Source organism: Anthonomus grandis, chromosome 2 (assembly GCF_022605725.1).
Source record: "Anthonomus grandis grandis chromosome 2, icAntGran1.3, whole genome shotgun sequence".
Classification (NCBI taxonomy): domain Eukaryota; kingdom Metazoa; phylum Arthropoda; class Insecta; order Coleoptera; family Curculionidae; genus Anthonomus; species Anthonomus grandis.
Genome location: NC_065547.1, coordinates 33079867 through 33093474, shown reverse-complemented (window position 1 = coordinate 33093474; position 13608 = coordinate 33079867). Strand labels below are relative to the sequence as shown.

Sequence of the window (13608 nt, the reverse complement as noted above, 5' to 3'; positions counted from 1 at the left end):
TTTTGTATCCAGGATGCTGTCGTTCGGGATAACGTTCATGATACAACCGCGATGCTGCTCGTGCATTGCAGTTTGTTCCTCCGTAGGCCAAATGCATATCCGCCAATTCGAAGTTATTGTTATAAATCAGAGAGATTTCCTATCATTCGCAAAAATTCCTATGGTAAAAGAGAATTTAACTGAAGATAAAGAACCTGTTAACTTTATACATGTACGCTGCTTCCGATTTGAAACGAATGATCCAAACACGATGTTTATCACCCATGAAGCAAATGGCTATTGTAAACAATATTGTTGGAAATCGTGGAAATAAGTTAGGTCTTCAACAAAATGATGTTCTTAGCAGCTTAGACCGTAAGCACAATGAGCCTTTAAAACTAAATGGCAAGAAAGTTGATAAAAAAACTCATGACATACATACCACCTATCGTTCAAAACTTTTATCTGGCTATTTTAGAGCAGGCTGGTGGGGATTCCATTAATGAAACTGAAGAAAGTGATAATATAGAAAAAGTAGATAGAGAAAAGAAAACTGTTCTAAAAAAAATTTATATGAGAAAATATATTTTTAAAGGGTTTTTAAAAAAATAGAAACAGAAAAATATTAACTGAACTTAACAGTAACTTAGGTGTGCTAAATAGTATTTTCTTTTAGTATTTTTTTTTACAACCAAAGAATTTCTAAGAGTTTTTCTGTACTAGGAGTTACCTACTAATATTTTTGAATTTATCTAATTAATTATATAAAATGCAGTTTTATTTTAAAACGATAAACTTTATACAAAATTTTCATTTTAAGTTTTTACTGAGTTTGCGCTCGGAATATTTTAGCAGTGGAATTTTCGAATTTGCGTAACTTATATAATTATATTATTATAGGAATATTTCAGAATAAATATAATATCTATTATAGTAATTAAAATTCAGTTATTGTAGCCTATTGTTTTTAAAGCTCTTGCCATTACATTCTTAATATAAAACATTCATATTAAACAGAGGTGATGTTTTCAGGTAAAAATGTCTTACCCTGTTTATATTACTTTTTTATTGACTTATCTAATTAATAATAGTTACAAATCCTTATAATGTTTTAATGTCAAATTTACAAATTAAGATGGGTTTTGTGGTCCATAATCCTTCTCATGAAACTCCTCTATTCCAGAAAATTCACTATTTTGTTCAAATTCTATATCTCTTTTTGATTCTCTTTCAGTTTGATGTACATTAATAAGAAGCTCATCCAAACAATATTTACTGATGGCTTTTTTGAAACATACTATTTTTGTTTACTACATACCCCTATAATATAGCCCAAACAAACTCAATTGGGTTTAGATCTGGATGATATGGTGGCAATTATTACATGTCATCTTTTATACATTGGTTTGTAACGCTTTATGAGTTAATATAGATTTATTGTATGCAAATCCATTCTTGCATTTCCGTTTTCCTTGACAAAGTTATTGATTTCAACCACAGTTCTTGGTTTTAAATTTGTGATTAGATTTTCGTGACCCACATTTTATCATTTTAATAGTTCATTTCATGATGATAGTCGCCACTTGTGGTATTTGATTTACAAATTATACGTTATAGTTAGGGACAAACCCATTTTCACCACATGCATCCATGCACTATTACTTTGCCAATCGGTTTTTTAATACCTTCCAAACTCTCATCACTTTATCCTTTAGTGTGGGTATGAGATGAATTAATGTAAGGAAATGTCACGCTTTTCTTCTCTAACCTGGCGTATTTATCTCTTTACATCCTTGATCCCTGATATCTTCAACAATTTTTTTGTAAATTGTTTTTAATTTAGGAACCGCTTTTGCCTTCACATTACGACTAATAATAGTTTTCCGCAAAATACATAAATCTGCATCGTCAAGAAGAGTTTTAGTGCTTCTGTTTTAGTTTCCTTTTTTAGGTGTTGAAAATGATGTTGATTGTACTATGGGCGGATTATGATTTATATTTAAGGAAACACTTAAATTAAAAAATAACTTTTTAAGAGGAATATTAAGTTTTCCAGCCACTACTTCGGTTTCCATAAAATCTAATTATTTCATGACTTTGACCAGTTAGTATAATTTATTTTTTATTTTATTTCTAAAATATTTTAAAATTACTCTGTCTGGAAAATGCCAAAAAAACACTTGTCAATTAATTTCGATTATAATACTTGGCTACAACACTGCGATGTAAACTAACAGACCTCTACGAGCGGCGTTCTTTAAATAAGCAAAACTCTTCGTCAAAGGGTTTTGCCATTGCGCACCCAAGATGCATCAACCACTTGGATATGGTTGAGTAATACAATTTTTTTTATTTAATTATGTTAGATCTTTAGGAAATTTTGTAGAGTAAGGTTCCTTAATCCACCACTATTTATTTCATTGATCTACGCTTAGTAGTTTTTGAGAATATGTACTTTTCTTGGAATCATGAGCTTCAAGGTAAAATGTCATTCCTGGACTCTAGAACACAAAATTCTTCATATCTCACAAAGTTGTTAATTAATCATTTCGGACCCTAAGGAACCTTTGTAGAGGAATATTTCATCAAGCCATCACTATCATTAATCGTTTAGTAGGTTTTGAGAAATCTCAGCTTTCTTGGAGACATGAACTTCAAGGTGAAATATCATTCCTGTACTTGAGGGTCTTAAAGTCGTGATATCTCCCAAACATACCATTTAACCTTTTGACCAACAACTTTTTGACCCCTTAATAAACCTTTTAGCGGAAAGTTTGCTTAATCTATACCTGTTATTTTCACTAATCTGTAAGTAGTTTTAAAGAAATTCCACTTAATATTGAACTGTAAAAAAATTAATATTCATTTGGTCCCACTTGCAGGAAGTAGAAGAATTAGAAGATAAACGCCAAAAACTGATGGAGGAGAAACAGCAACTGAAAGAACTGAAAAACCACCTGGAATGTTTATTGGAGACCCATCGGATGACGCAAAATTGTAAATTGCGCGACAGCCCATCGAGCGGCACCGCCGAAAGTAAAACATTCGTCACCGATCATATTTACTACGACAAAACGCTGGAGAGGGTCAAAACGGAAGTGATCGAGGAGGGAAACGACGTATTTTTGTTGCCATCGCCTACGATAAAGGTAATTTCCGGTTCACAAAGCAAAATTCGCGATTTTATACAAAAATGTATATTAAAACGGTTAATTATTCTTATATATTTTTCTTGAAATATATATTCGAGTAAAAAGTACTACAGGTTCCAAAAAATATGTCCTGACTATATCCACTAATATACACTAAATAACTTATATTAATACTAATTTAGTATTAATATTAGTATTAATTATATTAATATTAATATAATTCCTATGTTTGATGTTGCAAATTACGTTTAAAAACTTACAATTTGGCGTCTCTTGAGCGTTGCTGGGTAAAATTGACTATACGAAAATGTTGAGTTTTAAGAAATGCTCTTTATTTATCTACCATATTCTTAAAAGCAGTGAAAGCAATTTGCTTATTAATTAAAACAAAGTCTCAACCAAAACAAGTTTTAATTGACCATATCTTTAACCTAGGATCATGTTTTCACCCTTAATTTGTGGTCAGGAAACCCTCGATATTAATAATATGAAAATATTTTAGATAGTTCCATAGTTATGCCCAAAATTGTACACTAAAGAATACAGTTCTCGATTTTAGGTTTGAAATCTTGCGATTCGATGGCTCTTGATTGAGTTTTTGTAATTTTTGAACTTTCAAAAATACTGACAAGGAAAAGTTGTAAAAGAGTGACTCAACCAAAACTGCCTTAACTGACCCAATCTTTAGTCAAGAATCAATTTGTTATGGTCAAATCCATCCTCAGAAATCCTTCTAAAATGAATATAAAAAAATTATGAATTTGAGTATGGAATTTGAATTTTGAGTATGGAAATCTTAATGCTGCAATTTAGGTTTCAAATCTTCAAATTTGGCTGTTCGATGTTGATTGACAAAATTGCCTCTAACTTAAGAAGTTTTTGAGGTACAAGAATCGTTTTGACATTAAAATTATTTGGCAAAGAAATGCTTTCTTGAGAGCTATCGAAATATTTCGAGAAAAAATTGTGAAAATTTGATAAGAAATGTTGTAAAAAAATGACTTAACCAAAACTGCCCTAGCTGAACCAATCTTTAATCCAGAACCATAATTTTTAGCGTCAAATCCATCCTGCGAAATCCGTCTAAGATAAATATATAAAAATTATGAAAACACTTTAAGAATACAAATCTTGAGACTGCAATTTAGGTTTCAAATTTTCAAATTTGGTGGTTTTTGGACTTTGTTTGACAGAATTGCCTCTCACTCGGAGAGGTTTTAGGATACAATAATCGTTCTTATACGAAGTTATTGGGAAATAGTTACTCTTTCTTTGAAGAACTTTTTAAGAATGTTTTTATTATTTGTTGACAAAGTTTAAATAAATTGTGAAAATTAACGAAACAATATGCTCCAACCATAACAACCCAGTATGATATTTTTACCCTCAAATGCATCATCAGGAATCTTTAATATTGTTCAACAACTTACTATTTCTAAGCCTCAGGTACATTTGGTTTTAGATCATATTTCTTTATTTATAATAACAATAAATTAGACAGTAAATTAGAAATATTGTTCAAAAAACATTCGTGAACCATACCAGCTTCTCATAAGTATAGAAAAACGATGTAATCATCAATAAAATTTGTAAAATTCAATAAATGCTCTAGTTATAAAAATACCACTACATTCTTCAAGTGTTTCTGGGATATTCATAAATCATGGATGAACTTTATGGTGAACGTTCATGTTATATAATATAAGGTTGATAATTGCTTTAACTGCATGCACAATTATAAAGAGTCTCGATTGAGTGCATAGCATGAATCACATTTTTTTGATCTTTTGAAGAAAAATTCAAATTTACAGAACTTACTTTTATCTCTATTTAATATTTGCCCATTTTCTACATTAAAGATATCTTTATGACAGTCACAAGCAGTGGCGGCTCGTGGGTCTATCTTCAGGGGGGTCATTTTGGTTTGAAAACTTATAGTTTACTCTGATAAAAAAAAAACAAATCAAGCTATTGATTTTTTAAAGTATTTGAAAGATTGTTTTCTCGATGCTCAACATAGACAAGGCACTAAGTCTAGATTGTCTTATCGTATTACGCAGGAATGTTTTTACTCTTTTTAAAGTAGAAAAACATCTCTCACTTTCCACGGTTGTCATAGGGAGTGTGCAGAAAATATTTAATAATTTCACTGCTTCAGAAAATGTTTTAGACAAATTCATGTTAATAAAAAGCTGAAGTATGGCTACTGCACCGGCACTATTGCGAAAATCCTCACGACAGTATATGACTTCAAGTTCCGATTTTAGTTTGGAAATATTTACTGTGGCATAATGATCCTTCACTATATTTAAAATATTTTGCGGAAAGTTGGTAGTGTATGCTTCAAATTTATCTGTGTAGAATAACTGTAAAATCATTAGATGATCATTGAAATCAAACCTGTGATTTATTTCAGATATAATAATATCACAAATTTCCAGTGTAGTTCGTCGCTTTGGATCCTCTGTAGATGTAGTACTTTTTCTTTTTTTTTTGCTGTTCATGTGCTTGGTTCTTCTGATTCCAATATAGTATTTCTAATTATTTGGATATTGTTGTTAAAAGACAGTATATAATTTTTAACAGATATGACATCAATATCTCGCATTTGTAATTGTTTAAACAATATATCAACATGGGGCATTATTTTATGGAAAAAATTTAACCAAAATAAAAAAAGCTCATCTTCCAAATGTCTTTTTAAACTAGTTGCTTGATTTATATTGTTACCATCTTGCTCCTCATCAATAATTTCCTCTAAGCAAGATTTTAAATCATCTTTATAAGTGTATACAATTTCGGTCGAAAAAGGACGAAAATGCGTGTAAATTTGCAAAAAGTATTTTTATACGTTTATGTTACTCGCCGCTTTTTGCAGGATAATATTAAGTTGATGGGCATAGCAGTGAATAAAGTGTGCATTTGGGTATATTTCTTTAATTTTTGTTTATACTCCTCCCAGTTTACCGCTCATGACTGATGCACTATCGTAACTTTGGGCAATCAACTTTTCAGGTGCTTCATTAATTTTTAATAATTGAAGTTCTTCCAATATTACATTAGTTAAATGTTATGCTGTGGTACCTGGTGGGTTAACAAATTTCCAAAATCTTTCATGTACAATACCAGTTAATACATATCGTAATATGACAATCATCTGCGTTTTATTGGAGCTGTCTGTGGTCTCATCTACTTGAATTGCCACAAAATTTGTCTGGCCAATCTCCTTAATTATATGAGTATGTTCAATGGCTAACATTCATTCTAAAATATCGTTCTGAATTGTTTTTGATGTTGCTTTAAATACTGCACTTTTTTCAATATATTCCTTAAACATTAAATCCAGTTTAGAGACAAAATCGATAAGGCCCAGAAAAATTCCAGGATTATTGGAGCTGTTACTTTCGTCATGACCGCGCAATGCAATTTCGAAAACTCCGCAAAATTTTACAGACGATTACTTTGTTTGAAATACAGTAACTAACTGAAACAAAACATTCATCCAGTCGGGCCGTCGACTACGTTAGCGATATAGGACTGAAAGGTGACTCTCACTCCCGCTCACGAAATGCGAATCTGTCCTCTTTGTTCTATTTTACATGCATTTCTACATAAGCCATAAGAACTGTATAGGGACAATTTAAAATACGGCCCAGCCACGGGCTTGTGTGATGAGCGCGAGGCGCGACGTTACTAATATATTTATTTGTTTTGCTATTATATTTGTTTTGCCAATGCAGACTTAGAGAATTTTATAATTCACAGTGAAGTTTTAGATAAAAGATATTTTTAATAAAATTGGTATTTTTATGAGATTATTTTAGGGGGGTCATTGACCAATTGACCCTAAGAAGGAGCCGCCATTGGTCACAAGACCAACCCTTTAAGAGTAATAAATTGGAGGAGTCCTACTCGAAACAGTCAAACTTCCATACTTTTTGTTATCTGCCAATAAGCACTTTCTAAATCTCACAATTATATATAACAAGCTTACCTATTGTCTCAAATCCACATATAATGGACATTTGTATGTGAAACTAGCGCTATCGGAAGACTCAGACGACTTAAAAGATTCTATCTATAATCACCTAATCTATCGGAAAATTATAATGAACATCTTATTTTTGAAAGTACCTCATTAGGATGTCATTGAATTTCTTTAACAGTTCAATATTCTTCACTCTAAAGGTGATTTATTTGAAAAGTTCTCCTTGGTAGGTGCTGATGCAAAGTAAATACATAAAATTTAATTTGAAGGTACCTAAGGCTCAGAAATTTTTTTGACAAAACACGAAAAATCAAAAGAATGATGAAAGAACTTTAGGTTAAGGAGGTTCGCCTGGATATACGAGAGAAATTAAATTCCTGTACATACTTCTTAAAACTAAAATCTGGAAAAATGTTTAGATTTTGTCTGCCTGTTTGTGTTCCGTGTGAATTTCAAAAAACTTCATAATTTGCTTACTATTAAAGAATCTGAGAAAACGATAGATTTTGTAAAAAATCCAAATTCAACTTTTTTGAAATTTTTTATGTTTGTGATAATTTTCAAAAATTCCTTGCTTTTTTTTGCAAATTTTCATTATTTTTCAAAATATTTTTCTGAAATATTATAAGGTTTTAGCCCAATAAAGAGCTTTTCTTTCAGAGTAAATTGATATATGAACAATTCTGATACCTCAAAAACTTCCTGAGTTAAAAGCAATTTAGTCATTTAACGTCCAAGGGCAATAGTCTATATTTCAATGTGAAATATATAGACGTTGGTCATACTACTTGAAACGGCCACCCTGTATTAACTCTAGTATATGCACTAATGGCCAAAAGTGGAGAAACAATTCGTTTTAGCCAATAATCTTATATAAACAATTATATATTAAAATTGATTTTGATGATTTGGTATTAAGGCTTACTTATACTTTTTTTATAGAGCAAATTAATTCAGATAAACAGGAGTTCTGTGTGGGGTTATTATGTTATTATCTTGCTGAAAAGCATATTTTCTTCAGCATGAGGAAGCATATGCTCTTCAAGGATACGCAAAAACTAGAACCGGTCCGTTTTACCATCTACTTTTACCAATGGCTCCATTGCCTAACCAGATAAACAGTCCCAAACCATAATATTACCACCCGCATGTTTTACCGTTGCCCTTGTATACCTTGGATCCAGTCTAGTGTTTCTAGGATGGCGAACCCATTGCATGCCATCCGATCCAAACAAGCAGAGCTTGCTTTTATCGGAAAAAAGCATCGTTGAGGTGTCCAGTCCAAATGGTTCTGGGAAAACTGGATCCAAGCTGTCCTATTCTTCTTGGATATAAAACGTTTTTTTATTAAAGATGGCGAATGGCTTACAAAGATACTTTAACTTTCAATATTTCTTTTTGGATTTCTTCAGCACACATAAAGCGATTTTCAGTGGTCAACCTTCAAATTTTTCTCTCTTCCGCTTTGTCCATTTTTCTTGGCCTACCCATCCTTGGATGGGTAACTACAGAGTTTCTTATTTTAAAAGAAGCAATGATTTTGCAAACTACTGATCTATGGTCAATTCCGCGAGGCATTTTGTATAGTGTAACACAATATATCAACGAACATTAAAACCAACCTGCAAATAAATTTTGACTCTTTTAGCAGCAGAAAATAAATACCGTTTGGAATGTTTCTGCACTTTTGTCAACAAAAAACTTTAAAAAAAATTTCTTCTGATAATAATTAAGATTAGATAAAGAATGTTGCAACATTTTTAAATAGCATTAGCAAAGATTAATATAGTTCAGTAAATAGTTTTACAAGTTTGTTAAATTTTAAAAATTTATCAAAGAAAGAGAGAAAAAAAATATAGAGAAACATTTACTTTAAAAACCATAAAAGTAAATGTTTTTTTATTTTTGGCCGATAGTGTATGTATTGATTTTAATATTTATTAGATATTAATATAAATTAATTTGAAACGTATTTGCTATATAAATCCTAAATTTCAGACGTTACCAATGTTAAACGGTTCAGTACCGAAACCTCCCCGACCCTCCAGCCTGAACGTCGCGCTGGCGAAAAACGAACTGGCCGGCATTCCGATCACGACGCCCTCCCACGGCATGACCTTCAACTTCGAGTCGTTGATGGGCGGCGGTACCGGGTTGACCCCCGTCAGTACCCCGTTGGTGCCCACCTGCAGCACCCAGCAGCGTAACATGCCCGCCAACCTGCCCGATTTGGTGTCGCCCGACTCCCAACATCCCCACAAGTTGGTCACGTTATAATGCTAATGATCGTCGCGTGTGTGACATTTTTGACAGATTTTTGGTCAGTCCGTTGTCATATGGCTGCAGAACGTTCGGAAATGCTTTAGTTTAGATGGACGTACGTAGGGCTGGTAGATCATGGCGTGTAAGCGTAGGAAAAAGAACATCATTTTTAGATGGTCAATTAGATGGGCAGGTTTAAACAAGAAAATCGTATCTTCGTTTCTAATTGATGTTTGGTTAAGAAGAAAGTACAACTGGCTTGATCGTTTAGTGGCAAAACGAACATAATCTGTTAATTAGAACCGATTTAACGTGGAAAATCACGTGATGCATTTGAACTACTTTACTATAACTTTGGAATCACTGGTCAAATGTTGTGGAAATATATTTATATAATATGTGATAAGCAATGATAAATTATGAAGTCAACATTTTAATTCTGCTTATCCACTTATGGCCGATGTGTACCTCGCCAAGAACGTTCTAGAATATGGACACTTGAAGTTTGTTATTGTATATCACGACTATCAACAAATCTAAAAATGTAGGTGATTTTCCATAAGTCTTATAACTTTCTTGCTGTTACAGATAGAGACGTCATTCAAAGACTAGGATATGCCACTAACAATAAAGTAACTTTTATGCACGAATAAAAAAATCTGAAAAAATAGTTAACTATTATTATTAGTTTTTTTACAAAAATCAAGGTTTAACTTTTTTGACATTTTATGTTCGTCGTGATGTTCAAAAATCCTCATAACTTACTTGCTATTAGAGATAGAAACCATTTAAAGACAGGCACGTGCTTTAATCAATAAAGTAACTTTTATGATTCAATAAAACAATATCAGAAAACGATAGTTTTTCAAAAAATTAAAATTATTTTTTTTTTGATATTTAACCGTTTTAAGTGATTTTCAAAGACTGGCGTATGAGACAATCAAAAGAGTGACTTTTATGCATCAATAAAAAATTTGAGAAATTAATAGTTTTTGAGAAAATAGTTATTTATGTAACTAGTGTGTAAAATAGCCCTATTTTTATGAATGGGAAACTTCCATGAATAAAAAAAGGGGTTTTTACGCACGGGTAACATTCAAAATTTTTTCTACGACCTTTACGCACGGTAGTAGAAAAATAAGTTTTTTTGACATTTTTGTCGTGATTTTCAAAAACGCTCATAATTTACTTCCTATTTGAGATAGAAACTTAATTCAAAGACTAGCACGTGGCCCAATCAATAACGTAACTTTTATGCATCACTAAAAATATCTGGAAAATCAATAGTTTTTGTAAATTAATATGATTTTTTCAATTATCAAAGAAAATTTTTTTTCTGTCATTGTGGTCTCTTAGGTGATGTTCAAAAAATGTCATAAATTTTCTGCCTTAAGAGGTTCTGATTTAAAAACTGCTACGTAAAGATACGATTTTTTTAAAAGTTGCTCTCTCCGGAAAAAATCAATTTACAGAAAAATTACCATACCGATACAACGATCCGTTACTGTCATAACTGTCATGAATTAATTAACTCTCACACTGAGCCAGTGATCGAAACGAACGAACCCTATGATAATGGACTAAGACGCTCGAATTACTAATTAATTAATGCCATCGGTGCCATTTGTTTTTTTTTTGTTTTTTTTGACATTCCTCCTCTCGGTGCTGTCAAAGTTGTCAAAACGCGATCAATCTCCTCCCTCCCCCTCCTCAGATCGAGTTGTTTGTTGTTGTAAATTTTTTTGATACGACGATATACCGTTTTTTGAAGATGTTTTATTGATCAAACCAAATGAATTGTGGTCACCATTCAAAGTGTCATCTAGTGTTAACTGTTTTATTAAAAAAGTATTTATTTTTATAGACGTACTGTGGAGGCGCAGGTTTTAATTTATGTGATTTTTTATTGAATGAGACACGGAAAGGCATATATTTGGATTTTTAGTGTTCTCAATTTTACTGACAAAATCAATTAAATCGAACAATTATTAGAAACGGTTTTATTCAAAGATGTATGTTAAATTGCCGCCGGTTAATTTGACCATTATTTATCATATTTTGATTTTCAAATGATTTGGGCAATTTTAATCATCTAAAATTAACGAAAAGGCAGATGATATATTTGATTTCCAGTGGTTAGATTTATACGATTTTAATCTTAAAATAATTTGCACGATTTAGCGTAACTAACTTAGTTAATTAAAATAAAAAGAAAAACATAAATTTTTAGTTCTTTCATTGACTTGATTTTCCTTTAAAAAAAAAGTTATATTACTAAAAAAAAATAGTAGTGCATTTGACCTACTTTGCCGTAAATTTGAAACCATTGGTCGGATTTATACGATTTCATCTTAAAATGATTTGTATAACTTAGCATAACCAATTTGTTTAAAAAAAAAATCTTTGCACGTCAATATTTTCATTAATAGTTCTTCGATTTACTTGATTTTTCCTTTAAGAAAAACTTTTTAGGTTGGCAATATACCCTAATGTGCCTCATAATCGAACCATTAATTTATGTAAAAATTAAATTAATTAAAACCTGAGTCTCTTTTGTATAGTAGTTTTTAAGCGTATCCCATATGTCAGCAATAGTTTGACAGCTGTCAAACGTGGTTTGTGGTGCAAAAGTTGTCAATCTAGTCCATGTCGTGCGTCAGGCAAGTGAAGAAAACAATTGAAATAACCTTTCTTTCGGTGGCCTCGTTACCGAATCGTTTTGAATTATTTCCTTTACGCTGCCTGGGCCGAATATTGAGGTCTACCTTTTACTAATTATATTTGCAATAATTGTTTGAAACGGTTGCTGCTCTGGCGACCGCTTCGTTGTTTTCTCTTGTATATTCTAGAAGATAAGTGCTCAAGATATTTGCTATTTTTGCTGTGGCGATTTTTCCCCCTCTCCCTTTAAAAGCGACCAAGAAATGCCTTTTTTCAATTTTTTTTTTATACGAATGGGAAAAAAACTTATAATTCCATCCATGATTTTTTACGACGTAGTTTGTAGGGATTTAAACGGCAAGTCGGAGAAACTTGTTGGAAAAATAAAAAATTTTACGCGACTCGTGCGGGAATCGCGCATCAAATGTTGCGCGATTTTCGTGACGCACGCGTCTTGAAAGCGAATTTGTGTTACTAAATATAAGTATATTACGATTATATTTAATATATTTCAAGAAGAAAAGTACTTTATATTGGAAAAAAATAAAATATAATTATTGATTATATATATATAGCAATATTTGAGGTTACAATATTTGTAACGGACCCGTTTTTTATAGAGTTATATGTAGTTTTGTCAAATTTTTGTATTTATTTTATGCGACGCTTACATTTATAAGGAGAATAAATTTTATCTTTTCGGAAGAAATTGATTATTGTGTTTATTTCAAATGTTTTCCCCAAACAGACATTCATAGTTCAACCACAACAATAGAAACTCGCTAAAAACTGGTAAATTGCGTCATTTATAGTTCGCAGAAACTGAAAAAATCGACGTTTTGTAATGTTTGGATTAGCAAAAACTCATGACACACTACTCCTTGATCAAATCAAAGGGTATTACTTAATTGTATGTCATAATTTAAATTGGACCGATTTTAAGTCCAAAAGTTCATAAACGTGGGGTCTACAATGCTTAGTTTTTAAGCTACAATGTGTTGAAAGGTTTATATTTCATATGATATTACGGTATAAAATACACCTATTATATGGTCATTCACTTTTTTTTAGCATCAGTTTACAAAAAAAAATGAATAGGGAAACAAAAACCAATAATTCAATACAATACTATTACAAAATAATTATAATTAATAATATTAAATATAATTTACAAAAAATGTTGGAAATAACTACGTTGCGCCTCTCTTCTGCTCTTTTTTCGTATAGTTTCACATCCGTCAATAATTCTATTGTTCTTAGTTCTTCTAATGTCAGTTCAATACTGTACCCTGCTATGGTAAAAGAATGTATTCGCAAAAATGACGATTTTGAGTTATTTACATAGCCCGATCCTACTTTAAAAGACCTATCAGTAGCTCTTTCTCCCATTGTTGTATCATTTTTCATTCTCGAGTTAGCACGGTGGCCAAACAGTCTATTATCACTATTTATTAAGTTAAACTTTGGCAAAACAATGTTATCGACAAAATTTTGCCCAATTTACTTTGGTAAAATAGTGTAATGGCGAATACCGTTGTTTTTTGATTTTTTTAACACGTCTTAAAC

General features: G+C 31.5%; 1 protein-coding gene across 3 annotated transcripts in view; it reads left to right on the top strand.

Annotated features, from left to right (window-relative positions):
* Positions 1–12755, top strand: part of LOC126750629 (transcription factor kayak) — a 162622-nt gene extending 149867 nt beyond the window's left edge. For all 3 annotated transcript variants that reach the window (XM_050460281.1, XM_050460282.1, XM_050460283.1), the window contains exons 4-5: positions 2862–3128; positions 9118–12755. In XM_050460281.1, the coding sequence (XP_050316238.1) occupies positions 2862–3128; positions 9118–9396 (546 nt within the window). In that variant the 3' untranslated portion in view covers positions 9397–12755. The remainder of the gene's footprint in view (positions 1–2861; positions 3129–9117) is intronic.
* The last annotated feature ends 853 nt before the right edge of the window (positions 12756–13608 follow it).